The sequence below is a fragment of the Bufo gargarizans genome, chromosome 1 (assembly GCF_014858855.1).
Source record: "Bufo gargarizans isolate SCDJY-AF-19 chromosome 1, ASM1485885v1, whole genome shotgun sequence".
Lineage (NCBI taxonomy): Eukaryota > Metazoa > Chordata > Amphibia > Anura > Bufonidae > Bufo > Bufo gargarizans.
In genome coordinates, this window is record NC_058080.1 from 694,619,026 (window position 1) to 694,645,659 (window position 26,634).

At 45.6% G+C, this 26,634-nt stretch overlaps 1 protein-coding gene across 1 annotated transcript in view; it reads left to right on the top strand.

The window, feature by feature from the left end:
• The window catches only part of ITGA1 (integrin subunit alpha 1), a 276,177-nt gene extending 254,172 nt beyond the window's left edge, over positions 1-22,005 (top strand). Inside the window, exons 28-30 of the mRNA XM_044276225.1 lie at positions 2,386-2,478; positions 18,483-18,599; positions 19,440-22,005. Of these exons, the coding sequence (XP_044132160.1) occupies positions 2,386-2,478; positions 18,483-18,599; positions 19,440-19,484 (255 nt within the window). The 3' untranslated portion in view covers positions 19,485-22,005. The remainder of the gene's footprint in view (positions 1-2,385; positions 2,479-18,482; positions 18,600-19,439) is intronic.
• The last annotated feature ends 4,629 nt before the right edge of the window (positions 22,006-26,634 follow it).

The following is a 26,634-nucleotide window of genomic DNA, read 5'->3' on the forward strand; positions in this document are numbered from 1 at the left end:
TAGACTTGACAGCGGCGAATCAATGGATGTCGTATATCTGGACTGCTCCAAAGCATTTGACACTGTACCACATAAAAGGTTAGTATATAAAATGAGACTGCTCAGACTGGGAGAAAACGTCTGTATGTGGGTAAGTAACTGGCTCAGTGATAGAAAACAGAGGGTGGTTATTAACGGTACATACTTACATTGGGTCACTGTCACTAGCGGGGTACCTCAGGGGTCAGTATTGGGCCCTATTCTCTTCAATATAGTTATTAATGATCTTGTAGAAGGCTTGCACAGTAAAATATACATTTTCGCAGATGACACTAAACTGTGTAAAGTAATTTACACTGATGAGGACAGTATACTGCTACAGAGGGATCTGGATAGATTGGAGGCTTGGGCAGATAAGTGGCAAATGAGGTTTAACACTGACCAATGTAAGGTTATGCACATGGGAAGGAATAATGCAAGTCACCCATAGCTACTAAATGGTAAAACACTGGATAACACTGACATGGAAAAGGACTTAGGAATTTTTGTGAACAGCAAACTAAGCTGTAAAATCCAGTGTCAGGCAGCTGCTGCCAAGGCCAATAAGATAATGGGTTGCATCAAAAGGGGCATAGATGCCCGTGATGAGAACATAGTCCTACCACTTTACAAATCATTAGTCAGACCACACATGGAGTACTGCGTACAGTTCTGGGCTCCAGTGAACAAGGCAGACATAGCAGAGCTGGAGAGGGTACAGAGGAGGGCAACTAAAGTAATAACTGGAATAGAGCAACTACAGTACCCTGAAAGATTATCAAAATTAGGGCTATTCACTTTAGAAAAAAGACGACTGAGGGGAGATCTAATTACTATGTATAAATATATCAGGGGTCAGTACAGAGATCTATCCCATCATCTATTTATCCCCAGGACTGTGACTGTGATGAGGGGACATCCTCTGCGTCTGGAGGAAAGAAGGTTTGCACACAAACATAGAAGAGGATTCTTTACGGTAAGAGCAGTGAGACTATGGAACTCTCTGCCTGAGGAGGTGGTGATGGGGAGTACAATAAAGGAATTCAAGAGGGGCCTGGATGTATTTCTGGAGTGTAATAATATTACAGGCTATAGCTACTAGAGAGGGGTCGTTGATCCAGGGAGTTATTCTGATTGCCTGATTGGAGTCGGGAAGGAATTTTTTTCCCCTTAAGTGGGGAAAATTGGCTTCTACCTCACAGGTTGTTTTTTTTGCCTTCCTCTGGGTCAACTTGCAGGATAACAGGCCGAACTGGATGGACAAAATGTATTTTTTCGGCCTAATATACTATGTTACTATGTTAAGACTGACAATCACTGAGATGGACCCGCCCAGTGGACTCCTAGGAGTGTAAAGAACAGAGGTTGAAATTAATAAATTAGTAGTTATACTGAATATTTTCTCATAAAACAATATAGAAATCTGCTTAGCTCTTTCTACTCTATGACACGCTGCCTGCAGATTGAACTGCGTTCTTAGTGTGATGATGTTCCCTTTAAGGCCCCTTGCAGAAGAGCGTTCCTCCCGCAGCGAGTCCGCATCGCAGCACCCGGCCTGGCCCCCAGCACTGACGGGATTCACATAGCATGATATTGATTTATGATGCTATGTAATCCTTACAGTTCTGGAATGTATTGGATAACACAGGCAGCATTATGCCAGTGTTATCCAATACATTCCAGAACTGTAAGGGTTACATAGTATCATAAATCAATATAATGCTATGTGACCCCCGGCCGCGCTGGGAGCTGCGTTGTGGACTCGCTGCGGGAGGAACGCACGTCTGCAAGGGGCCTAAGGCTTCCTTCATACTGCCAGCAGAGAACAACCTGCCACAGCTCTCTGGATCTGGAGTTGCCGGATGTTACCAGAATGCCCGCTGGCTCCACTGTCCATAATGGGGTCCAGTAGAGGTCAGACTGCTACCCGGTAGAGATGAGCGAAAAGATTCTACAGTATCGATTTGTCCAATCAGCATAAGCCCTGCTGATAGGACAAATAAATCGATTCATCTCTACTACCCGGCAAATACCGCAGTCTCTGCCGGAACTATGCCGGCAGTATGCCTAGCATTGGATTCTGGAGCAGAAAATACGGAGATCCAACCAATAAAGATACATTATAAAATTGTATGCCAGGCCATGAAAAATAATCCCCTAAATTGCAAATGATGAGTCATATATCACAAGTTCTTGAAAAGCTTATTGGAGCAGAAGGAGGTCTTTACATCGAGAGTCAGCTCTACCATTGTACGTGTACTGTATGCAGCGGGTGTGACATGATGAGTTACCAGCGGGTGATCCTGTAATGAGAACAGAAACCTGTATGAACTGCAGCTCTGAATTAATGATATGTCTGTCACGCAGGCCAGCATCCACAGTCTGACCCTTGTGTTAAGCGCTGTACTGAAAAGTGACACTCCCATCATAGCCTTGAACCCCGAGAGCGAAAATTTTGAGGTAAGTCTAATACACACATTTGGAGTAAACACCAAAACAATCCAAAGTTTCCTAAAAGCATTGTCCAACCCCTTTAAAAAAAAAATACTGACCACCGGGATTCTGCTTAACCCCTTAAGGACACTTAAGCCCTATTTCACCTTAAGGACTTGGCCATTTTTTGCAAATCTGACTAGTGTCACTTTAAGTGCTCATACCTTTAAAACGCTTTGACTTACCCAGGCCGTTCTGAAATGACCCCATTCTAGAAACTACACCCCTCAAGATATTCAAAACTGTTTTTTCAAACTTTATTAACCCTTTAGGTCTTCCAAAAGAGTTAATGGCAGATTGAGAAACAATTTCGAAATTTCAATATTTTGGAACATTTTCCAATATAATCAATTTTTTCCAGGAGTAAAACAAGGGTTAACTGCCAAACAAAACTCAAAATGGGTTGCCCTAATTCTGTAGTTTGCAGAAACATCCCATATGTGGTTGTAAACTACTGTTTGGCCGAACGGGAGCACATAGAAGGAGGGGAACACCATATGGGTTTTGGAAGGCAGATTTTGCAGGACTAGTTTTGTTTATACCATGTCCCATTTGAAGCCCCCCGTTGCACCCCTTGAATAGAAATTTCAAAAAATGGACTCATCTGAGTAAGTACACCCCTCAAGGTATTCAATACTGGGTTTACAAACTTTGTTAACCCTTTAGGCAGTGGCGGATCCAGAGACTGGTCTCGGGAGGGGCACTTTCAGATTATTTTCTGTCCGCCGCCACAAAACAATGGTGCTTATAGAACAGACTACACAGTGTAGGCTATGTGTGTATAACAAACATATTTCACATGAAAACTTACAATTACTTGACTTGGCCCTTGGCGATCTCGGACACCACTTCAACACTTTGGCCGGGGGCTCGGCAGAGCTGATGTGTTTTATCCTAATGAGAAAGATTTCATAATAAGGATTTGGAGAAGGGGCAGAGGGAGATCAGAGCAGGGAGAGGATGGTGCTGCTACTATAGGGTCATACCATGGGGGAGTAATAAAGCCCACCATAATGTCCCCCCCAGTAGAAATAATTCTCCTTATTATGTGACAGTGCAAAAAATACCCCCTTGTAATGCCCCCAGTTGAGCTAATGTCCCCATAGTGCCCCCATAATTTGCCAGTATAAAATACCCCTATATAGTGCCCCTAGTAAATGACCCCATAGTGCTCCACACCCTCCTTCCTCCTAGTGCCCCCCATAATACACCTGTATAAAATGCCCCAGTAGATGCCCTCAGTGTCCCCCATAATTTGCAAGTATAAAATACCCCTTCTTAGTGCCCCCCGTAGATGACCGCATAGTACTCCTCTCCCCCTTCCCCATAGTACCCACCATAATGTGTCCCAGTATAAAATTGTACTGTACAGAGAGCCCATATAAAATACCCCTTCTTTGTGGCCTCAGTAGATGCCCCTATAGTGCCCCCAATCATGTGCCAGTATTAACAGCCCCCCCCCCGTGCCAGTAATAATAGCCCCCCTGTGCCAGTAATAGCAGCCCCCAGTAATAACAGCCCCCCTGTGCCAGTAATAACAGCCCCCAGTAATAAGAGCCCCTCTGTGCCAGTAATAACAGCCCCCAGTAATAACAGCCCCTCTGTGCAAGTAATAACAGCCCCCAGTAATAACAGCCCCCCTTTGCCAGTAATAACAGCCCCCCTTTGCCAGTAATAACAGCCCCCAGTAATAACAGCCCCGCTGGGCCAGTAGTAACAGTCCCCAGTAATAACAGCCCCCAGTAATAAGAGCCCCCATTGCCAGTAATAACAGCCCCCCTTTGCCAGTGATAACAGCCCCCCTTTGCCAGTGATAACAGCCCCCAGGTGCCAGTAATAACAGCCCCCACCAGTAAAAGTATTGTATATAATTAAAAAAAAACTAAAAAAACACATACTTACCTCCATGTCAGCGATGCGATGCAGGCCTCTTCTGGCCTGTGTCCCACGCTGTATGGCTCAGGCGGTGTGATAACGTCATCTCGCCGCCTGCGCCGGCCTCTGATAGGCTGCAGGCACTAGGCCGGCAGCCTATCAGAGGAAGGGAAAGGGACACGCCTCTCCCTCCCGTGCCGCAGCACAGGCAGGCATCTGTATCGCTGTACTGAGGACGGCGATACAGATTACTGGAGATGAGCGCTTCCACAATGGAAGCGCTCATCTCCCTGTGCCCCGCTTCCGCCCCCCCACCGCCAGCCCCCGCTGCCGCCCCCCCCAATTGCCCCGTTGCCCCCCCCCCCCCCCGGATCCGCAACTACCTTTAGGTGTTCCACAAGAGTTAATGGCAGAAGGAGAAACAATTTTGAAATTTCTATTTTTTGGAAAATTTTCCAATTTAACCCTTACTTTATTACTGGAAAAAAATGGGTTAACAGCCAAACAAAATGGGTTTCCCTGATTCTGTAGTTTGCAGAAACACCCCATATGTGGTCGTAAACTACTATTTGGCTAAACGGCAGGACATAGAAGAAGGGGAACGCCATATGGTTTTTGGAAGGCAGATTTTGCTGGACTGGTTTATTTACACCATGTACCCTTTCAAGCCCCCTGATGCGCCCCTAGAGTAGAAACTCCATAAAAGTGACCCCATCTAGGAAACTACGGGATAAGGTGGTTGTTGTTTTGGGACTATTTTAGGGGTAAATATGATTTTTGGTTGCTCTATATTACTCTTTTTTGAGGCAATCTAACAAAAAAAATTAAATTCTAAAATTGTTTCTACATTCGCTATTTAGTTTTGTGGAACACTTAAAGGGTTAACATAGTTTGTAAAGTAACTTTTGAATGCCTTGAGGGGTGTAGTTTCTGCGTGTGTGGCAAACTTTATTATATGTGCGTGTGTGTGGGGGCAACGGGTGTTCGCGTACTAAAAAAGGCAAGAAAAAAAGGGCTAGTGTTAAGAAAAAAAAGTTCAAACTTGCTGATCAGCGGTACAACGCTGATCAGCGGTGGGGTGGTGGGGTGGGCGATGCGCTAACAGTGGACGGACGCTAAAAAGTGCCGACCAGTCAGCGCACGTAGAAAAAAAAATGTGGTGGTGAAGGGGGGGGGGCTGGTGGTGGTGGGGGACTGGTAGGGGGGGCAAGTGGCAGGGGGTCTGGGGTCTGATAGATCGATCAAAGAAAGTTTGGAATAAAAGTGCTTTTTTTTTTTTTTCTAACTAACTTTTCCCTTCTTTCCCTGCCTAACAGTGCCTCTCCCTCACTGACCCTAACCTACCTGGGTGGCAAAGGGTGCAGGAGGGTGATGGATGGCGATTAGGGGGACACAGGAGCTGGTGCTGGACGATGCTGCCGGGTGCTCGTGCAGAACAGGAAGAGGAGCGGAGAGAGGAGCGCAGGAAGTTTGAATCTCGCGCCTCTATCCCCTGCACCAATCAGCACCCTGGACAGCACCGCCTCTGCAAATCTTCGCACTGCGATTGGTGGTGTGTAATCACGCTACCGATCACAGTCTTTTTCCGGTTAATCGGGCCCACAGGACGCCCGAATAGACCAGAAACGCAGAAAACCGCAGGTCTGAATTGACCTGCGGTTTTCTGCAATCGACGATATGGGGGGTCAAATGACCCCCCCCCCCCGTTGTTACGGGAATGATTTCAGCCGGCATCCCGTTGCGATTAACCCCCGCGGCGCCGGAATCCCGATTTGAAGTTAGGACTCGGGAAATAAGGCGTACCGGTACGCCCTGCGTCCTGAAGGGGTTAAGGGCTCATGCACACGACCGTTGTTTTGCAGTCCGTTTTTCACTGATCCGTTGTTCCATATCTGAGGGGGTTTTTTTCTCTGATTTAAGTCCTCTTCCGTTCCGTTATTCCATAAAACATTCCCTCATTTTCGTATGCAATCCGATTTTTGCGTATCGGAAACGGAAACTGTAACTTATTAATCACCAAACACATGAGCAATATGGGCTGGGCATAACATTTCTACAGTATAGATCCGGTTTAGACAACACCTTTAAAAGGGTCATGCAGGATTTTGATACTCATGGCCTATCCTCAGGATAGCAGGGGTCTAACTCCTGGCACCCTCGCTGATCAACTGTATCAAGAGGCAGCTCCCTCAGGTGAATGGGGCTGAACTGCAATAGAAACATAGAAACATAGAATGTGTCGGCAGATAAGAACCATTTGGCCCATCTAGTCTGCCCAATATATCTGAATCCTATGAATAGTCCCTGGCCCTATCTTATATGAAGGATGGCCTTATGCCTATCCCATGCATGCTTAAACTCCTTCACTGTATTTGCAGCTACCACTTCTGCAGGAAGGCTATTCCATCCATCCACTACTCTCTCAGTAAAGTAATACTTCCTTATATTACTTTTAAACCTTTGCCCCTCTAATTTAAAACTGTGTCCTCTTGTGGTAGTTTTTCTTCTTTTAAATATGCTCTCCTCCTTTACCGAGTTGATTCCCTTTATGTATTTAAAAGTTTCTATCATATCCCCTCTGTCTCTTCTTTCTTCCAAGCTATACATATTAAGGTCCTTTAACCTTTCCTGGTAAGTTTTATCCTGCAATCCATGTACTAGTTTAGTAGCTCTTCTCTGAACTCTCTCTAGAGTATCTATATCCTTCTGGAGATATGGCCTCCAGTACTGCGCACAATACTCCAAGTGAGGTCTCACCAGTGTTCTGTACAGCGGCATAAGCACTTCACTCTTTCTACTGCTTATACCTCTCCCTATACATCCAAGCATTCTGCTGGCATTTCGTGCTGCTCTATTACATTGTCTTCCCACCTTTAAGTCTTCTGAAATAATTACTCCTAAATCCCTTTCCTCAGATACTGAGGTCAGGACTGTGTCAAATATTCTATATTCTGCCCTTGGGTTTTTACGCCCCAGGTGCATTATCTTGCACTTATCCACATTAAATTTCAGTTGCCAGAGTTCTGACCATTCTTCTAGTTTTCCTAAATCCTTTTCCATTTGGCGTTTCCCTCCAGGAACATCAACCCTGTTACATATCTTTGTGTCATCGGCAAAAAGACAAACCTTACCATCAAGGCCTTTTGCAATATCACTTATGAAGATATTAAACAAAATTGGTCCCAGTACAGATCCCTGTGGAACCCCACTGGTAACATGACCTTGTTTTGAATGTTCTCCATTGACTACAACCCTCTGTTGTCTGTCACTCAGCCACTGCCTAATCCACTCAACAATATGGGAGTCCATGCTCAATGACTGCAGTTTATTGATAAGTCTTCTATGTGGGACAGTGTCAAAAGCCTTACTAAAATCTAGATATGCGATGTCTACTGCACTTCCACCATCTATTATTTTAGTCACCCAGTCAAAAAAATCTATAAGATTTGTTTGACATGATCTTTCTGAAGTAAACCCATGTTGTTTTTCATCTTGCAATCCATGGGATTTTAGATGTTCCACAATCCTATCCTTTAATAGGGTTTCCATTAATTTGCCTACTATTGATGTCAGACTCACTGGTCTATAGTTGCTCGATTCCTCCCTACTACCTTTCTTGTGAATGGGCACGACATTTGCCAATTTCCAATCTTCCGGGACGACTCCTGTTACTAATGATTGGTTAAATAAATCTGTTAACGGTTTTGCCAGCTCACCACTAAGCTCTTTTAATAATTTTGGGTGTATCTCATCAGGCCCCTGTGACTTATTTGTCTTCACTTTAGACAGCAAACTTAGAACATCTTCCTCTGAAAGACACATGCATCAAACGATTTATTAGTCATCCTTTCTAGTGGAGGTCCTTCTCCTTCTTTTTCTTTTGTAAAAACTGAACAGAAGTATTCATTAAGGCAGTCGTCTAGCCCTTTATTCTCTTCTACATACCTTCCGTCCTTTGTTTTTAATTTAGTTATTCCTTGTTTTAATTTCCTTTTTTCATTTATATATCTGAAGAATGTCTTATCCCCTTTTTTCATAGACTGAGCTAGTTTTTCTTCTGCCTGCGCTTTAGAAGTTCTTATAACTTGCTTGGCCTCTTTCTGCCTAATCTTGTAGATTTCCTTATCTTCATTGCTCTGTTTTTTTTTTATAATTACAAAATGCTAGCTTTTTATTTTTAATGATTTGGGCCACTTCTGCTGAGTAGCACAGTGGTCTCTTCCTTTTTTTGCTTTTACTGACAAGTCTAATGCAATTTTCTGTTGCCTTCAATAATGCACCTTTTAAGTAGTCCCATTTCTCCTGGACTCCATGTAATCCGTTCCAGTCTTATAAGGACTCATTTATGACTAATTTCATTTTTGAAAAGTCTGTTTTTCTAAAATCTATAACTTTTGTTTTTGTGTGGTGGGACTCTTTCACAGTTCTTATATTAAACCACACTGACTGGTGATCACTAGATCCCAAGGTTTCGCCTACAATGACATCATATACCGAATCCCCATTTGTGAATACCAAATCCAAAATGGCCTCCCTCCGGGTTGGCTCCTCAACCATTTGTAAGAGGCAGCCCTGATCATCCAGCAACATTTCCAACACATATATATATAGCAGACTGTCATGTTTCCCTCCAGCCACCAGAGGCCACTGTGGCTGAGTAGGACAGTGAGAGGAGTTGTTTCCAGAGGACAAGGAGTTAAGTTTTTTTCCCGGGCTGAGCAGAGAGCCTGGGCTGAAGGTGTCTGAGTACACAGGAAGAAGGACGCTGTGCACTGAGAGGGAGATCCACAGGGAAGATTAGAGTGATTTCTCCCTGCCTGCTGTGACACAGTATCTGTGTGCTGTCTGCTGTAGTGTGAGGCACTTACCAGAGGAACTGTGAGTGAATTCCAGGCCCTGCCTGATTACACGTCCAGAGCTGCTGATTATCTCTAACCAGAGTTACAGAGACTACAAAGAGAGGCCAGAGCTGAGCCACGCTGAAGCAAGCAAGCAAGCAACCAGATCGGGACCCAGACTGTACCTGCCTGCATGTGCAGACACCGAACTGTGAGTGCACTGATGCTAACCTGAGCTAGGGCATAGTGGAATAGGATTTAGTTTAGTGCACCGTAGAGGTGCACCCCGGGTAGCGGGGACAGATAGGACTACCTAGAAGAGAGTAGCCTGCTATTGTCTGTACTTGTGTTTGTGATTCATTTGTGTTCTTTATGCAAATTTCCATTATCTTTATTGTGAATTCCCAAGCTGTTCATATTGTAAATCTGCTTCTCCGGCAGTTAGAGTTCTCTTTTAATAAAGCCGGTTTCTACTTCAGCCTCCTTGTCTGCTGCACTGTACTTGAGTCCTGCTCTACGGTCTCTTCCTCTGCTGACCGTTACAAGTGGCGCTGCGAGCAGGGTACAGTCACAGAGATGGAGGCGGCTGAAGGCAATGTGCATGATGTTAATGTGAGTACCTCAGGCAATGGTGGAACCCTTGCAAGGGCCCTTCCTATTGGCACGTTGTTCAACTTGCTACCCAAATTTGATGGCCAGAACATGACACTGTCAGACTGGGTGACAAGGTTACAGAGTGCTGTTAGGATTTACAATGTCAGCCCAGAACTACAAGTAGAAATTGCTTTGGCCGCTCTCGAGGGTGAGGCCCGAAGAAATGTTCTCCTACAACCAGAAGCCACGCGCAATACATTGCAAGAGATGGTGAGATTCCTGGAAGAAATATATGGGGAAACAGCCAGTGCAGGGCACCTCCGGGCAAAGTTTTTTTACCGGATTCAACGGGAAGACGAAGGTGTCTCTCAGTACGCTACAGCCCTACAGGAAGTGTTGGCCGAGGTACAAAAAAAAGAGGCAGATGGGGTTACTGGCATGGGACCCATAGACCGGATACTGCGGGAACAATTTATTCTGGGGCTCTACAGCAATCCCCTGAAACAGGCTCTGCGGGAACGAGTCAGAGTAGACCCTACCCTAACCTTTCGACAAATTTTGGCAGAGGCCGTGACGCGAAACAAAGAAGACGGCTATGCTTCTGGAGTAATACGGACCCAGACCGTTACACCCCCCGGGGTTACAAGAAATGAGGAAGCCCTGGTCAGAGTGGTACAAGACTTGCAGAGCTCCCTGAGTGCCATGCACGAAAAGTTGACACACCTGGAGAAACGGATAGAGTCGCGCCATACTACTGAGGCTGCCTATCCAGCCCGACAACAAACCTATCAGGCGACTCCGTGGGTTCCTACACCCGAATGCCCTTATGCTAGTTTACCATACCATCAAGCCCCTCATTACCCTTCAGTGGGGCCATCCAGCCAAGCTCTGAGGGCACCTCCCACTCGCAGGCTAAAAGTGGGCTGTCAAGGGGCACAGTGTTGGCGGTGTGGAGATCTAGGACATTTTGCCAGAGAGTGTCGGAATAATCCAGCTGGACGCCAAGAGCCGCCGTTAAACTACCGACCCCTGCAGTAGTGGGGCGTACTGCAGGGGAGGTGGAGAGCCAAGTTACCCAGCAAAGCTCCGAACACCTGGTCGCAGGGTGCCCCACTATACGAGCTGAGTTCGAAGGTGTTCCTGTCGACTGCTTAGTGGATACTGGGTCTCAGGTGACAACTATGCCCGAGTCATTCTTCTACCGTTACTTTAAAGCGCTGGCCAAGCCAGAACGAGAGACACTGGTCCGGGTTACAGCGGCTAACCAACAACAGATTCCTGTCACAGGGGTCGTGTGGATGAATGTACGGCTGTGTGGACAGGAAGTGGGGCGGAAAGGTATCTTGTTGGTCCCCGAAACGTTCAAAGAAGATGTGCCGGTGATAATGGGCATGAATATCCTGCGAGAATTGGATCAGATCATGTTCACCAAACGGGGGCCGGGTTACTGGAAACAAGCCACCCCGCACAAACCTACCCAGAAAGCATTTCAACGGCTAATCCGTTTTTGTGGAACACAGAAAAGTGTACCAGCACACCAGGCGGTGGGAATGATCCGAGCGCCAGGAAAGGCTACCTTCACCCTTCCCCCTGGTCGGGAGACCGTGCTGACGTTACCCGTGGGAACTTTCCGTAATCTTGAAGGCATGGAGGTGTTCGTTGAACCAACAGGCCTAGGAGAGCTGGGTCAGGACGTCCTGGTGGCCCGGACACTGGGAGTGGTCCAGAATGGACGAGTACCCATAAGAGCTGTGAATGTAGGATATCTAGAAGTGCCCTTGACGCCAGGGGTGGAACTGGCTCGTGTGTACCTACATCAGGGAGAAATCCTGAGTCAGAGAGAAGTGACTCTAGCTCCGGTAGGGGATGCTGGTTGGACCCTGGCAGTTACTGCCAGTGCAGAAGAGGCGCCGACCCCAGAATGGAATGGGGGAACCATCTTGGATCAAATGGAGATAGATGTTAAGGCTCTCAGTTTAGACCAACAGCGAGCAGTTGAAACCATGCTGTGGGAGAATCAGGCTGCGTTTGCCCGCCACGCCGATGACTTTGGCTGCACGAATGCTATCACACATGAGATACCGACGGGGGACACTCCACCAATTCGGGAGAGATATCGACAGATTCCGCCCAAGTTGTACCAGGAAGTGAAGACGCTATTGAAACAGATGATAGATTCCGGAGTGGTGCGGGGAAGCCAGAGCCCTTGGGCAGCCCCAGTGGTGCTTGTCAAGAAGAAGGACGGCACTATTCGATTTTGTGTGGATTACCGGCGGTTGAATGCTTGCACTGCGCGAGACTCATATCCTCTGCCACGCATCGAGGAGTCTCTGACGGCTCTAGGACGAGCCAAATACTTCTCCACCCTGGATCTAGCAAGTGGGTACTGGCAAGTACCAGTGGCTGAGCAGGACAAGGCAAAGACAGCATTCATACTCCCCATGGGGTTATTTGAATTCAACAGGATGCCATTCGGACTGACTAATGCCCCTGGAACCTTCCAGCGGCTGATGGAGAGATGCCTGGGAGACCTGAATTTTGAAGCCACTCTGATATACCTAGACGATATCATCGTATACTCTGCTACTTTTCAAGAACACTTGAATCGGCTAGGGCAGGTACTCGAGCGACTGCGATCCCATGGCCTGAAGGTAAAGCCAAAGAAGTGTCATCTCTTCAAGAGGGAGATCGAGTACCTGGGCCATAAGGTGTCCCAAGACGGAGTGCTACCATCCCAAGACAAAGTGGCTGCAATACGACAATGGCTAGTGCCGAGAACACTGCGTGAGTTGAAGGCCTTCCTGGGACTGACTGGGTACTACCGGCGGTTCATCAAAGACTACGCAAAAATAGCGGGCCCTCTGAATGAGTTGTTGAGAGGAACGGCTGGGCAACCCAAGGGCCAAAGTATCCCCTGGGGACAGAAACAGGAAGAGGCCTTCCAGGCCCTGAAAGAAGCCCTGACATCGGCCCCCATCTTGGCTTATGCCGATTTTGATAAACCATTCATCTTAGCTACTGATGGCAGCCTCTACGGACTTGGGGCAGTCCTGTCGCAGGTACAGGATGGACATGAGAGAGTGATCGCTTATGCCAGTAGATCCTTGCGAGATACGGAGCGAAACCCCCATAACTACAGTTCCTTCCGGCTGGAACTCCTTGCCCTGGTGTGGGCTATGACGGAGAAATTTGCAGGATATCTGACAGGAGCTAAGATCTTCGTACGGACGGATAACAATCCCCTGGCCCATCTGGGTACGGCCAAGTTGGGAGCCCTGGAGCAACGCTGGGCGGCTCGCCTCGCAAAGTATGACTTCTCAATTCGCTACCGCTCCGCTACAGAGAACACTAATGCTGATGGTCTCTCGAGGGTTACTTTTGAAACTCCAGTAGGGGATATGGATGAACAAAAGGAAGAAGATGAAACTCCTGACTTCCGCAAGTTCGCTCCCCCAACAGTCGCGGCCCAGACAAGTGGGGAGGCCCGTAAGCTACCCAAAGCATTGGGGAGAACTAATGAAGAATGGGGCAGATTGCAAGATGAAGACATTGGACTGCAGCAAATGAAAAGCTGGGTAACCCAGTGCAGGAAACCCAACAAAGAAGAAAGGACTGATCTGGATGCCGAGATGAAGTCCGTTCTACATCAATGGGACAGACTGGAAGTGCATGGAGCTGTTTTGTTCCGCAAGTGGCAACAGCCTGCCGACCTAGAGGCGAGGTGGCAGGTAGTGATACCCAGAAGAATGGCACGGGAGATAGCCAAAGAGGCTCATGAGTTTGGAGCTCACTTCGGGCCAGTCAAGACATACCAGTGGCTGCAGCGTTATGTGTATTGTCCGCGACTGGAGGCCACAGTTGAAGAAGTTTGCCGACAGTGTCGAGTGTGTGAACTCACGAAGAGTACAGAACAGAGAGCACCCCTACAGTCCATCCAGACCACAGAACCGCTGGAAGTGTTGATGATAGACTATCTTCTTGTGGGACAATCGTCAAGAGGTCCACAGTATTGCCTGGTCATGATCGACCACTTCTCCAAGTTTGCAGTAGTCACCCCAACTCGGGACCAGACGGCCGAGTCCGCTGCACGAGCCATTTGTCAAGACTTCATTCGGGTCTATGGGTGTCCAAAGCGGATCCATTCAGATCAAGGGGCGTGCTTTCAAGGAAAAGTGATGGAAGAGCTACATCGACTGTACGGCATTGAAAAATCAAGGACAACTCCTTATCATCCCCAAGGAAACGGAGCCTGTGAGCGCTTTAACCGCACATTGCTGCAAATGCTGAGGACGCTAGAGGAAGACAAGAGGGCACACTGGCCTGACTACCTGCCAGAATTAGTCTGGGCTTACAATAATCGTGTCCACACCACCACCGGTTACACCCCATACATGTTACTGTTCGGTAGGGCTGGTCGAGAGATCGTGGAATTAAACCTAGAACAGCCAGAAGACCTAATAGAGCGATCAACCACCTCATGGGTGAAAGAACACCGTCGGCGTCTCCAGACCATTCGCCGGTTGGCAGGTCAGCGGTTACAGGAGAGAGCTCATACAGACCGTCCTCCAGTTCAGGAGGTTCCATTGCAGCCTGGGGATCGGGTACTGGTACGAGAGAAACGTCCCAGAGGCAAGTTGAGTGAGCGTTGGGAAGTACAGCCGTATAAAGTGATCAAGAGAGTGTACCCTAATGGTCCGGTCTATGAAGTGCAGGTTGAGAATGAGGAATTTGCTTCATGGACTCTACATAGGAATATGTTACGGCCATGCCGGTCCAAAGATCCCGCACCTGTTCAGAGGACACCTCCTCCTGCCCCATACTCAGAACTTGTTATCTCTGATGGAGATTATGGTGAAGACTGGTGGACTGCTCCCAACACTGAAGAAGCCTCCCAGGTTACAGGTGATGAAGGCACTGTCACAGAACCATTGCCAGCCCGTAATGGAGAGGGGCCCTCGGACACACCCGAACCTCCTATTGTGGTGGATGAATCCAGACTGGCAGTTCCTAGTGGAGAGAGTCAGGTCATAACAGATAGCCAGGACCTCCGGAGATCCAGTAGGCTTACTGCAGGGGTTCCACCAAACAGGTACGCTGCTGATGAGTTCATTTGGTCCACCTGTATGTATTGTGGACAATGTTGTACTGCTGTATAAAAATTTACATTAACCATTATTTCTATGGACTATATAGCAAGGCCGAGGACGGCCACCTTTAAGTGGGGAGGCATGTAAGAGGCAGCCCTGATCATCCAGCAACATTTCCAACACATATATATATAGTAGACTGTCATGTTTCCCTCCAGCCACCAGAGGCCACTGTGGCTGAGTAGGACAGTGAGAGGAGTTGTTTCCAGAGGACAAGGAGTTAAGTTTTTTTCCCGGGCTGAGCAGAGAGCCTGGGCTGAAGGTGTCTGAGTACACAGGAAGAAGGACGCTGTGCACTGAGAGGGAGATCCACAGGGAAGATTAGAGTGATTTCTCCCTGCCTGCTGTGACACAGTATCTGTGTGCTGTCTGCTGTAGTGTGAGGCACTTACCAGAGGAACTGTGAGTGAATTCCAGGCCCTGCCTGATTACACGTCCAGAGCTGCTGATTATCTCTAACAGAGACTACAAAGTTACAGAGTTACAGAGACTACAAAGAGAGGCCAGAGCTGAGCCACGCTGAAGCAAGCAAGCAAGCAACCAGATCGGGACCCAGACTGTACCTGCCTGCATGTGCAGACACCGAACTGTGAGTGCACTGATGCTAACCTGAGCTAGGGCATAGTGGAATAGGATTTAGTTTAGTGCACCGTAGAGGTGCACCCCGGGTAGCGGGGACAGATAGGACTACCTAGAAGAGAGTAGCCTGCTATTGTCTGTACTTGTGTTTGTGATTCATTTGTGTTCTTTATGCAAATTTCCATTATCTTTATTGTGAATTCCCAAGCTGTTCATATTGTAAATCTGCTTCTCCGGCAGTTAGAGTTCTCTTTTAATAAAGCCGGTTTCTACTTCAGCCTCCTTGTCTGCTGCACTGTACTTGAGTCCTGCTCTACGGTCTCTTCCTCTGCTGACCGTTACACATTTGTTGTAGGGATAACCCCAGTAGGCAATTTAGAATATCTGTACTCCTGGTAGAACTTGCTATTTTGGTTTTCCAGTTTATATCTGGGAGATTGAAATCTCCCATAATGATAACTTCTCCTTTCATTGTCATTTTAGCTATTTCTTCAACTAGTAGATCATCTAGTTCTTTAACTTGACCAGGTGGTCTATATATCACACCTACACGAGTTACTGCATGATTAGCAAACTGCAACGTAACCCAAACTGACTCTATGTTGGCCTCACCAACTTGTATTAGGTTAGATTTAATGCTATCTTTCACATACAGGGCCAATCCTCCTCCTTTCTTGCCTTCTCTGTCTCTTCTGTATAAAGAGTACCCTGGTATGGTTATGTCCCAGTCATTTCTTTCATTAAACCATGTCTCCGTAACAGCCACTAAATCTACATTCTCAGATGCCATTATTGACCCAAGTTCATTGATTTTTTTACCTAAACTGCGAGCATTTGTAGACAGGACTCTGAGCTTATCATTTCTTAACCTCTGTGCTTCTGACCTGTTCTGGCATTGTTTCGGGGGGCAATTGGAGTCTTTTATTTTCACTCTTTTGCCCCCCCCCCCCCCTTCCTAGTTTAAATACTCTTTCGCAAATTCTTGGAGTTGTTCACTAAGTACATTTGTTCCTTTGAGAGAAAGATGCAAACCATCTTTTTTGTACAGTTCCTTTCTATTCCAAGTAGAGCTATCATGAGAAACAAAGCCAAATCCTTGCTCTTGACACCATTTACCAAGCCATATGTTGAACTCCTTTATGCGCCTCTGCCTATTATTCTGAACATTATGCACAGGCAGAACTTCAGAAAATGAAATGGTGGATGCAAAATCCTGTACGTCATTACCAAGTGTGATAAAAGATTTTTTCACCTCTGACACTTCATTGCAAGCCAGGTCATTTGTCCCTAGATGGACAAGAACATCCACGTCCCCTCCCTGCTTTGCTTGCTTAACAATATTAATAATACGTCTTCTATCTCTTCTAGCAGTAGCCCCAGGGAGACATCTCACAAAACCATTTTCTTTAAGCTCCACACTTCTTATGATTGAATCACCCAGCAACAGCTGCTTCCTTTGAGACTTCACTTTATCTTTTTTGTCCTTGGCTGCAGTCTTGCATACATTAGACATAGGAGTCGATGGTTTCTCACCCTCTGTGCTTGATTCCATATCCATGTTGTCCTTACATTATGAGAGTGCTGCAAATGAATTATGGAGAACCACCGACTGTGGGACATGTCTTCTATCCACCACTCTAAGTCTTCCAGAACCTACAGTAACCCATCTTCCATTTCTGGGGGTCCTCTGTGGCAGTGGCATTGCAGCAGTCCTAGCTGGAGTTTGTTTAACAGATAATTTAAATATCTCAGATTTCAAAAATGCAATTTCCTGCTGCAGTAAGGAGAACTGTCTACAGATCTGACAGCATCCGAATCTCCAAAGAGTGGAACATGAAATAAATGCACAACAATTCCTGCACTGAACCAAGTCTGCCATTTTAAAGAGGAGCAAAAAAAAAAAAAAAAATTGTAAATTTAAATCAAACAAATCTTACCTTTTTTTGTATTGTTTCCACCTTCCAGCCTACCTCCTGACTATCTCCTGCAATATCTCTTCACTGTACTTAATGTAGTATTTGAAGGTAGTACTTGCAGCTAAAACCCCTGAAATAGATACATACCTCCCAACTTTAACAGCAAGAAATGGGGGCATTATTTTTATGTTAAACCACACCTATAGCCCCACCAAGTTTCTCTCCATACATGCCAAATCCTGCTTAGACACTGCTTCTTGTCCCACACACTTGACAGGGCCCTCTTTGTGTGACACTGTAATAGTGTCTTCACACAGTGATTATTTCTGAGTAATGATACCTTCTTAGTGCCTAAGCAAATTAGTTATGTCCTTATAGGCTAGTTTCACACGAGCGAGTTCATTGCATTAAACTCGCATTGTGTGTCTGCGGAAGCTCCCGTACTGACCTTCCTAGCACTGATGGGGTCACATAGCATTATACTGATTTATGATGCTATGTAATCTTAGAGTTCTGGAGTGTATTGTATAACCCTGATAGCATTATGTCATATTACAATATATTCCAGAACTGTAAGGGTTAGATAGCATCATAAATCAATATAATCAAAGCTAGGGAGGTCAGTACGGGAGCTTCCGCAGACAAACACTGCGAGTTCAATGCGATGAAACCAGCCTTAGTGCCCCTTCACAGTAAGAATGCCCCCTTAGTGCTTCCTTTATACCTAGCCCCATTCCCCAGATCAATGGAGCACATGGAGCTTGTGCTGTTCCTGCTTAGCTCATCAGGTCATTGACATCGCTGCATTGCACCTGTCTGTGGGGGAGGACACCGACCAACGAGAGGTGACTGTTCCCTGCTTCACCATTGGCTATGTGAACAGAAAATGTAAAAAGTTATGAAAAGAAGGTGGGGAGGAAAAAACAAAAATGCAAACAATTTTCCCGGTCCTTAAGCGGTTAAAGTAAAAACTTGTCTTGACTTGCTATATGAACCTGAATGGACTCCTTTAATCATTGCAGACAATGATTAAACTCTCTAAGGAGCTGGAGCATGGCAAGGTGCCCATCTGGGTCATTCCACTGAGTATAATTATCGGACTTCTCATACTAGCTCTCATCATATTTGCAATGTGGAAAGTAAGTATTAATCTACTGTAAGTATGTATACTGTATGCACTGTTATAACAACCACATGCTGGCCCACATTTACAAAGCCATTTACGTCATTAAACAGAGGCGTGCAACAAATATGTTGTAAAATTTACAGTACAACCTATCCCATCACTCAAAAAATGTGGAGTTGGTCTCCAATCCAGATGTGGAGTTGGTCTTTAATCCAGAGAGTCTCATTAGCATCCTAATTGGCATGGGCAGTCTTTAGGAGTTCCTGAAATTCATCCCTAAACACTGACGTATGCGCTCTATCCAGCACTATAGTTGCATCTGTGTTGGCCCCATGTTTATATGTGCCGCATTGCTGAGAAAAATTATGTTTTAAAATATGCAAATGAGCCTCTAGGAGCAGCAGGGGTGTTGCCATTACACCTAGAGTCTCTGTTCTCTCCCCCTTCTCCACTTTGATTGACGGGGCCAAGTGTGAGGACGTTTAACTACCTGGCTCTATCAATCAACAGAGGTCGCATCAGTTGCAAAGAGAGCAGAGCCTTTAGATGTAACGGCAATACCCCCGATGCCTTCAGCTGCCAAGTGCACATGCAACAGGTCAGCCACTTTCATACAGTAGGTACAAATCTGCTGACAGATGCCCTTTAAGAATAGGTGTGAGCCTGCAACGGTGATGGCCACCATCTGTGGGAAGTGATGGGCTTTATGAGCTTTATACTTGACAGTAAACACCCCTTAAAAAAATTAACTTGTGAAAAGTTGCAGAATGTGCAAGTAATAATATATGCTACATGCGCCGGTAATAGCCAGGTATTTGCATCCTCAACTTTTGCATTTTTGTACATTTTTCAGCTCGGCTTCTTCAAAAGACCTCTGAAAAAAAAGATGGAAGAATGAGGAGCCATCATTCTCAATCCATATTCTGCAAATACTTGAACGTTGTCTCAGGATTTTTCATGGTGAACTAGTGAGAGAGGAAGTGATAAAATAATCCCTTAGTTTTTTTTGCAATTATAGTTTTGAGAAACAGATTACACATACCACCAGAAATGGATTTGGATCTATGGACATTGTAGGCTTTTGTCTATTGGTGGCCCTAGGAGAAAGGGGAGATAAAATTACATGTGTAATTGATTTGTACATATATGTTTATTAACCACTTACTGCTCATTTTACAATATTTAAATCTCCTTTCATAGGACTTTTTTAGCCACTTCACACAAAACTCAAAGAAACACCCACTTTGGGTATAGTTGTATAAGCTCAGTCACTTTAAGTTCTGTTTTTCACACAAATCGGAACGGTTGGAAGCTACGTTTGCCATGTTGTGTGGATCAGAGGAGGACGTCTGGGAGATACATGGGAGAGGCCAGAAAAGTCGCTAGGTGTTGTGAAAAGGACGCTGCAGACAGTGTCCTGCTTTACTGTATGCAAATATTTTACCTTTACAAGACCTATGGCGTGACCGACTTGCGGTGCAGAGTATAAGGCTCCAAACACTCTGCGCCTACAGCTTCTTGAAATGTAAATCCGGTACTGCATGCATTGTGTTCTGGTAAGATAAACCTTCATGAACTTATACCAGCCCTGGTCGATGAAATATTCATAGGATGGTGGAGCCCACAAACCCCGGACAGATAACGCTATGCACCATTGGTGGTCTGAATGAGACTAGCGGTGGTCTGTTCAAAACTAAAGGCATTCATACAAAGATCTGATTAATTTGGCAGTAAGAGAGTCATGCCGAGAGTCCTTTCTTCTTCTCCAACCTTCTTGTTAGGCTCTTCCTCATTTATTTCCATGTTACTCTGGTGCCTGAAGAGCTGTCCCTTTCAGTACACACATGAATCAATGCATGTTATTATGCAGATTGCTAGGTGTGACTGTAGTTGGTGCTACAAGCTTGTATTTTCTACCCTTCCTGTGACTCCATCAGTTTGGACTCACTGAGGGCTCTAGAAGGGTCATTGTCATTACTCCATTAGTTCTCCTGCCTGTATCTGTATACTGAGAGGGAGGCCTGTGAAGAACATTCATGTATAAGGAAACATAACGTCAGGCTGTTGTTTTCCAAGTCACATTTTGTAACCTACTTACCTAAACAATGTGTATTATAATATATATCATGTTCCATGGTACTAGGATGTCACATTGTACAGTGGGCATTACTAAACTGCTGTCATTTAGGTATCACATGAAAAACTGTCTAATAAGCCCGTATCAGGAAGGCAAATGAGACCATCCCAGGCAGCTCTACTTGTTCCAGGGTTAGTTCGCGAAGTGGTGGTGTGAGGGGTGTCACGGTGCTTCTACCTGGATCTGGTGCTCCAACGTCAGACGGCATAGCGGCTGCACAGAAAGTTCATAATTGGCAGGAACTGAAATGAGTAAGGTCCAGATTTGGATATAAGTTGAGCTGATTTACTCAATACTGGCATAAACAGGTAGCAGCTCATACAGAATCACAGTAGCTTGTGGCCCCAGCAGGTTTTAGAGTGCACTGGCCGGTGAACTGGGTTCTTTCTTCTATTACCTCTGTGCTGAACTCTCCCTCTTGTCTGGTATCTTGTAAGGGGCCTCTTTCATCTTGGCTACATGCCACTGATAGCAGTCCCAGTGCCCAGCATGCTTCTGACCACACTTTGATAGACTGTCATGTCTCAGCTACAACTTTTACAACCCCTGGGCAGGGGCTGATTTGACTACAGCTACAGATTTCCACAGGTTGCCTGCTGTGCTTCCTGTTGGACTTCTAGGCCAAGACTGCACTACTTCTCAGACTCAGACTCAACTAACTCTCAACACCCCTCAAGACACCCCTCACCTTAGAAGACGTGGGCGAGTCCACTCCTCCAAGGAGGGGGAGAGAATGGAATGGTTAGTTGCATTCTACCTATAGCTCATTGCCAGACAGACTGCCACTTACTGGTAAACCAGGCACAGTGCATAAAATATAATAAATAACAGTTACATAGCACTTTACGAACAGACCTGGAAACAAAAGACATAATGGTGTCACACGCTGGTTGGGCATTAGCGACAATAGCAGGTTGTAGGAATGGTAGTGCCCGCTCTGGGGTACTACATATATAGAGTATGTGCTTTTTCTTAATGATTTTAGACATTAAGAGGGGGGGAGATTCTGCCCTCATCCACTAAGCATCCACGTGAGTCATAATTTAAAGCTCCTGTCCCTTTTATTATTAGCAAAGCCTCCCCCCCAGGAACCAGGGTTTGAGTGTGACTGCTACTGCTACACCCCCTATACCTAAATTCTGGCCAACAATTTAATTTTATATATATATATATATATATATATATATATATATATATATGGTAAAAATATGGCAGCACCAACCACAAAAAATAAAAATGGGTGCTAGCTCAAAGGGACAAGCTTACCCAAATGTATAATGAAAAAATAGAGCAGCACTCCAAAGTAGCAGTAAAAAAATTGTATCTTTATTCACCCATTGGTGACGCAACGTTTCGGGTCCAACCTGAAGCCTTTCTCAATCTTGAGAAAGGCTTCAGGTTGGAGCCAAAACGTCACGTCAACACAGGGGTAATAAAGATACCATTTTTTTACTGCTACTTTGGAGTGCTGCTCTATTTTTTCATTTTATATATATATATATATATATATATATATATATATATATATATATATATATAGTGTACATTTTGTAATTTTTGCATTTAGAGCTATGGTTCTTGGTACTCAGGTACTGCCACGACTTGAGTAGAAAAGAATTATGCAACAAACAGATGGTGTCTGAAGAATAGTTATAGAAAAGCATCAGATTAAAAGGCAACAAATCCAGAATAATAAACTGACCGATAGATGACAGTAAACTGGATGAAGATGGCAATGGATATGCAAGACGGAGTCCAGCAATGGAAAAGACGGCAGACAGCAATGGCGTACAGGTGGAGTGAAGAAAATTTACAAACCGGAAAGAGGGAAAGGGCTGAGGCCAAACATTTTTGAACTTTTCGAGTTCTGTATCAGAAACACAGAGCTCCTTCTGCCAAAAATTACCTATCTTATAAAAATAGAAAAAGTCCGAAATTTCCCAACTTGCAAATCCTAGAGCACACTGCACACGCTCTATAGACACTGAACAAGCTGGTGTACGGGAGATTTGAGCTCAGAGGCCTGCATAAATCTGAATGGAGCCCTGATTGAGAATAAACTGTATGATGCGATGTCAATCAGTGCCAGTAGTAGATCGGTTATGCTCAGTGTTTCTTAGCTTTTTGTGAGGATTGCTGTGAACTGGCCTTAATGGGTGAAATGATGTTGCCATTGTATACGATGTTCATACTGTCTGTAATCTGCAACGATATCAACCAATGCACTGTAACAGCATTATACAGGTTGATTTTGCACGCACCAAAGATTTGCAGAGTAATTTCTTCCCTGAGTCGGTTGTATCTACTGAAAAACACTCTGCAATGTGGAAACGTGTCACTGTGAAGATCAAATAAAGAAATGCTTCACTCTTAAGTAATTAGCGCTTTCATTACTATTGTAATACTATGCATTGTTTTGTCTACTACAGCCATAGCTGTCATCTGATAGCTGTTCCTTCCGAATATCCTAAGCCAAGCAGGTATGTGTTATGCAGTAGGACACCTCTGGATGTAGAACACCACTAAGGCCATTGATTGGCTGGCAGCAGTGATGTGCATGTAGATGGCACGTCACATTGCCGGTACAGTGAGCGGAGACAGGAGCTCAACTCAAGAACTGGAGCGCGGGTGACAGTCTGCACTTATAAGGTGTTCCTGCTCTAAGATAACCCCTTTAAGGCAGGCATGCTCAACCTGTGGCCCTCCAGCTGTTGTAAAACTACAACTCCCACAATGCCCTGCTGTAGGCTGTTCGGGTATGCTGGGAGTTGTAGTTTTGCAACAGCTGGGGGCCGCAGGTTGAGCATGCCTGCTTTAAGGCAAACAGATAGAGAGATCTGAAGCAATAACGAAAAGAGTTATCAAGTTTAGAAGACTTTTGTTTTTCAAATACCCAATTAGGGTATGGAGAAAGACACATTCATTTCAATGGACACAATGTAATGCTTCATTTCTCCTAGAGAGGCACTACAGGGAACCATGCAGATGTTGTCTGTGGTCAGATTCAAACCCAGGACCCCAGTGCTGCAAGGCAACACTGCTAACCACTGAGCCACCGTGCTGCTACATACCTTTGTAACAAAAATTATTGTCCAAAGTGGGCAATCCCTGTAAAAACGACACTACATTTCAAGGTGAAATCTAAGTGGTTTCTATGGGCAACTAAGCCAGTTGTACTTTACACCAGTTTGATAAATGACCCCAATTATGAGAAATCTAAGAAATCTGTGCAACAAACTCTGTAGAAACGAGATGTGGCTGAAAGAGTTAGTCATGGTGGTCTGGGTCAAATGGAGGAGAAGAGGAAAGAGAAAATCTACATGACAGGAGATGTCACTGGAAGTAAGAGGTGCTGTATTCTACTATATGTAGTGCTGGCTCACTACTGTAAGCTGCGTCTCATCTTCTCCTCCAAGTTTTTTTTTATTCTAATTTATGTATTTTAAATTTGGCAACTAAAAATGTAATTTGGCTCCTAAATTTTTCAGTTTAGGGGCCAAGGTCATCAATATGAGATTGGTGGGGGTCCGAATCCTGGCACTAGTGCCAATCAGCTGTTTGAGGAGACCGTGATGTTCCAGTGAGGGCCGCAGCCTCTTTTCTCATTACCAAGCACAGCACTGTTAATTTGATAGCACTGTGCTTGGTATTGCAGCTCAGCCCTAATTACTCGGCCATGTGAACGATGAATGTGATGCCATATGGCCTAGGAAGAGACTGTGGCGCACACAAAGCACCGCAGCCTCTTCATACAGAAAAAAAAAAAGCTAAAATGGAGGGAGGGGCCAGAGTTGGGTAGACAGCCCCGGTCCCATCATGCACTTAATCCGCCCCTGCCTCTAAACAGCCCACAATCTCGTCAGGGGAGGGCACAGGTGTGAGAGACGCACCTCCCTGCCATTCTAGCCACTTAGATGCCGGGGTCAGCATTGATTTTGGCATCTAATGGGTTAAACTGCTGGGTAAGAGTTAACTCCGATCCCAGCAGTGGCAGCAGTTTGTCAGTTGCATAATACAGCTGGCACCAGAAAGTAATAACGCAGACAGAACTCCTGAACCCATGCTATCAAAGTGCCACAAATGTATGGCGCTGTGCATGAACTACCTACTTGCACTGTCCTAAATTTATAGCATGGAGCAGACAGGGGTTAAAATGTGTGAGCAGCTTCAACGCCATTCTTCTCTCTCCGAGCATATAGCAGATAATAGGTGTCACGGATGATCCGCGAGAATATTGAACTGTCCTCCCAATATTATCAATATTACTCTGCCTTATTGATCAGTAGGTCTATTAAACAGTAATTATTTCCCTAGGCCCCAGAACCTACAATTTGATTATTCAGAGCGTCTCCTTCTGTCCTTCTGTTGTACCCAGAGAACAACATAGCCCTTTTGTTCAAGTCAGTCAATAGATGCCCAGCAGATAACGCAATTACAGCTGGCTTCCTCAGGTTGACAAAAGAACTTCCCTGTCTGCAGAGATATCACAGCTAGGTGTGAAGACTGTACCTGGGGGGGAGACATTTGGTGTCGCTGCCATAAGGGGTCTGTAAGCTAGCTTGCTGCAGACAGGCCGGCACCAAGGTTTCCCAGACTGCAACATGAATCTGAGATATGATTTTTACCTTTTTAAGAGAGCCCATGCATCTTACGGACGTAAAAATTACATCATCGTGTCACTCAGAATTCACTGGACGTTTACATAGGACAAACGTAACTCTAAGATGTACCCAGGTAAAGTTATGGTGTTACCCCATCATAGAACCAGTTATAATAGTAATATTTGGTATCCCTGAACTCCATATTTTGTGGGGAATGTGAATATGTGCTTGTTACTTGTGTACAGCGGAGACATCCCACGATATGGCACATGCCATATTTCAGAACTGACATTCACCTCAGGAATACAGCCTGCCCAGCAGGCGGACTCTCAATTCCCCGCCTTGATTCTGGGACCCTTTATAACAAAGACCTAGAATCTGCTAAAAGAGTTCTCCACTTTAACAACACCTGAAAATGGCCTCAGCCAGAGAACCTGTGGGCTGTAGGCATATTACACTGGACAAAGGCTTCTTGGACTTTATCCCTGCAACGGACTATTTCACCAACTGACATCTTTTCTGCGGAAACTAAGTATTTTCTTTCTTTTCTCCCTTTTGTTTATTGGACTATACTTTCCTTGATTATTGTGTTAATAATTACTGTGCATCGTGATAATTTGTATTGTATATAGATATATAATAAATGACCTCCCAGTCATTTCTCTAGCCATATGCCTGTTTTCAAACACTGCAAAAACTTACCCTAGCCTCTCCGAAGGGAAAGCTACTCGGTTGTGTTATCTAGATAGTGGGTTCCTTGCTCCCATAAATTGCAAGGTGGTGGCAGTTAAACTACCCTGTGTGTAGTTCCGGTCCAGTTCGTCACACGCTTACTTGCGGTCGGTCGGCGGTCCACTCCCTGCGCTTTCAGCCTATTGACTGTACGGACTCAAGTTAGACTGTCGGTGTGCTGAAAGTGGCTGGGAGGCCTGTTTGCGGATTGACCACTAGGGGCGCTGTGACGGTTTCGTGACGTATTGTGGCCGCGGCGGTCGCAGTTCGTCACAATAGGAGAACAGCCAGGACTCAGGTAGGGTGGCCACTGGCTTCACCCTGGAAAGCTGGACTGGCCCAAACCACCCCCACAAATGCCCCAAACCACCCCCACAATGACCCAAACCACGCCCCCAAACCACATGAAGCCACGCCCGTATAATTGAAGCCACGCCCCCCCCCCACCATTGGTTGGGAAAAACGCGGGGGAGGAGACGGAAGAACTTTGTGAATGGAAGGTGAGGGCAGCCGGGGCACTTTTCTCCCCCTCAGTCAGCCACAGGGAGCCATGTCTGTGGCTCTAGTGACTGACTGGT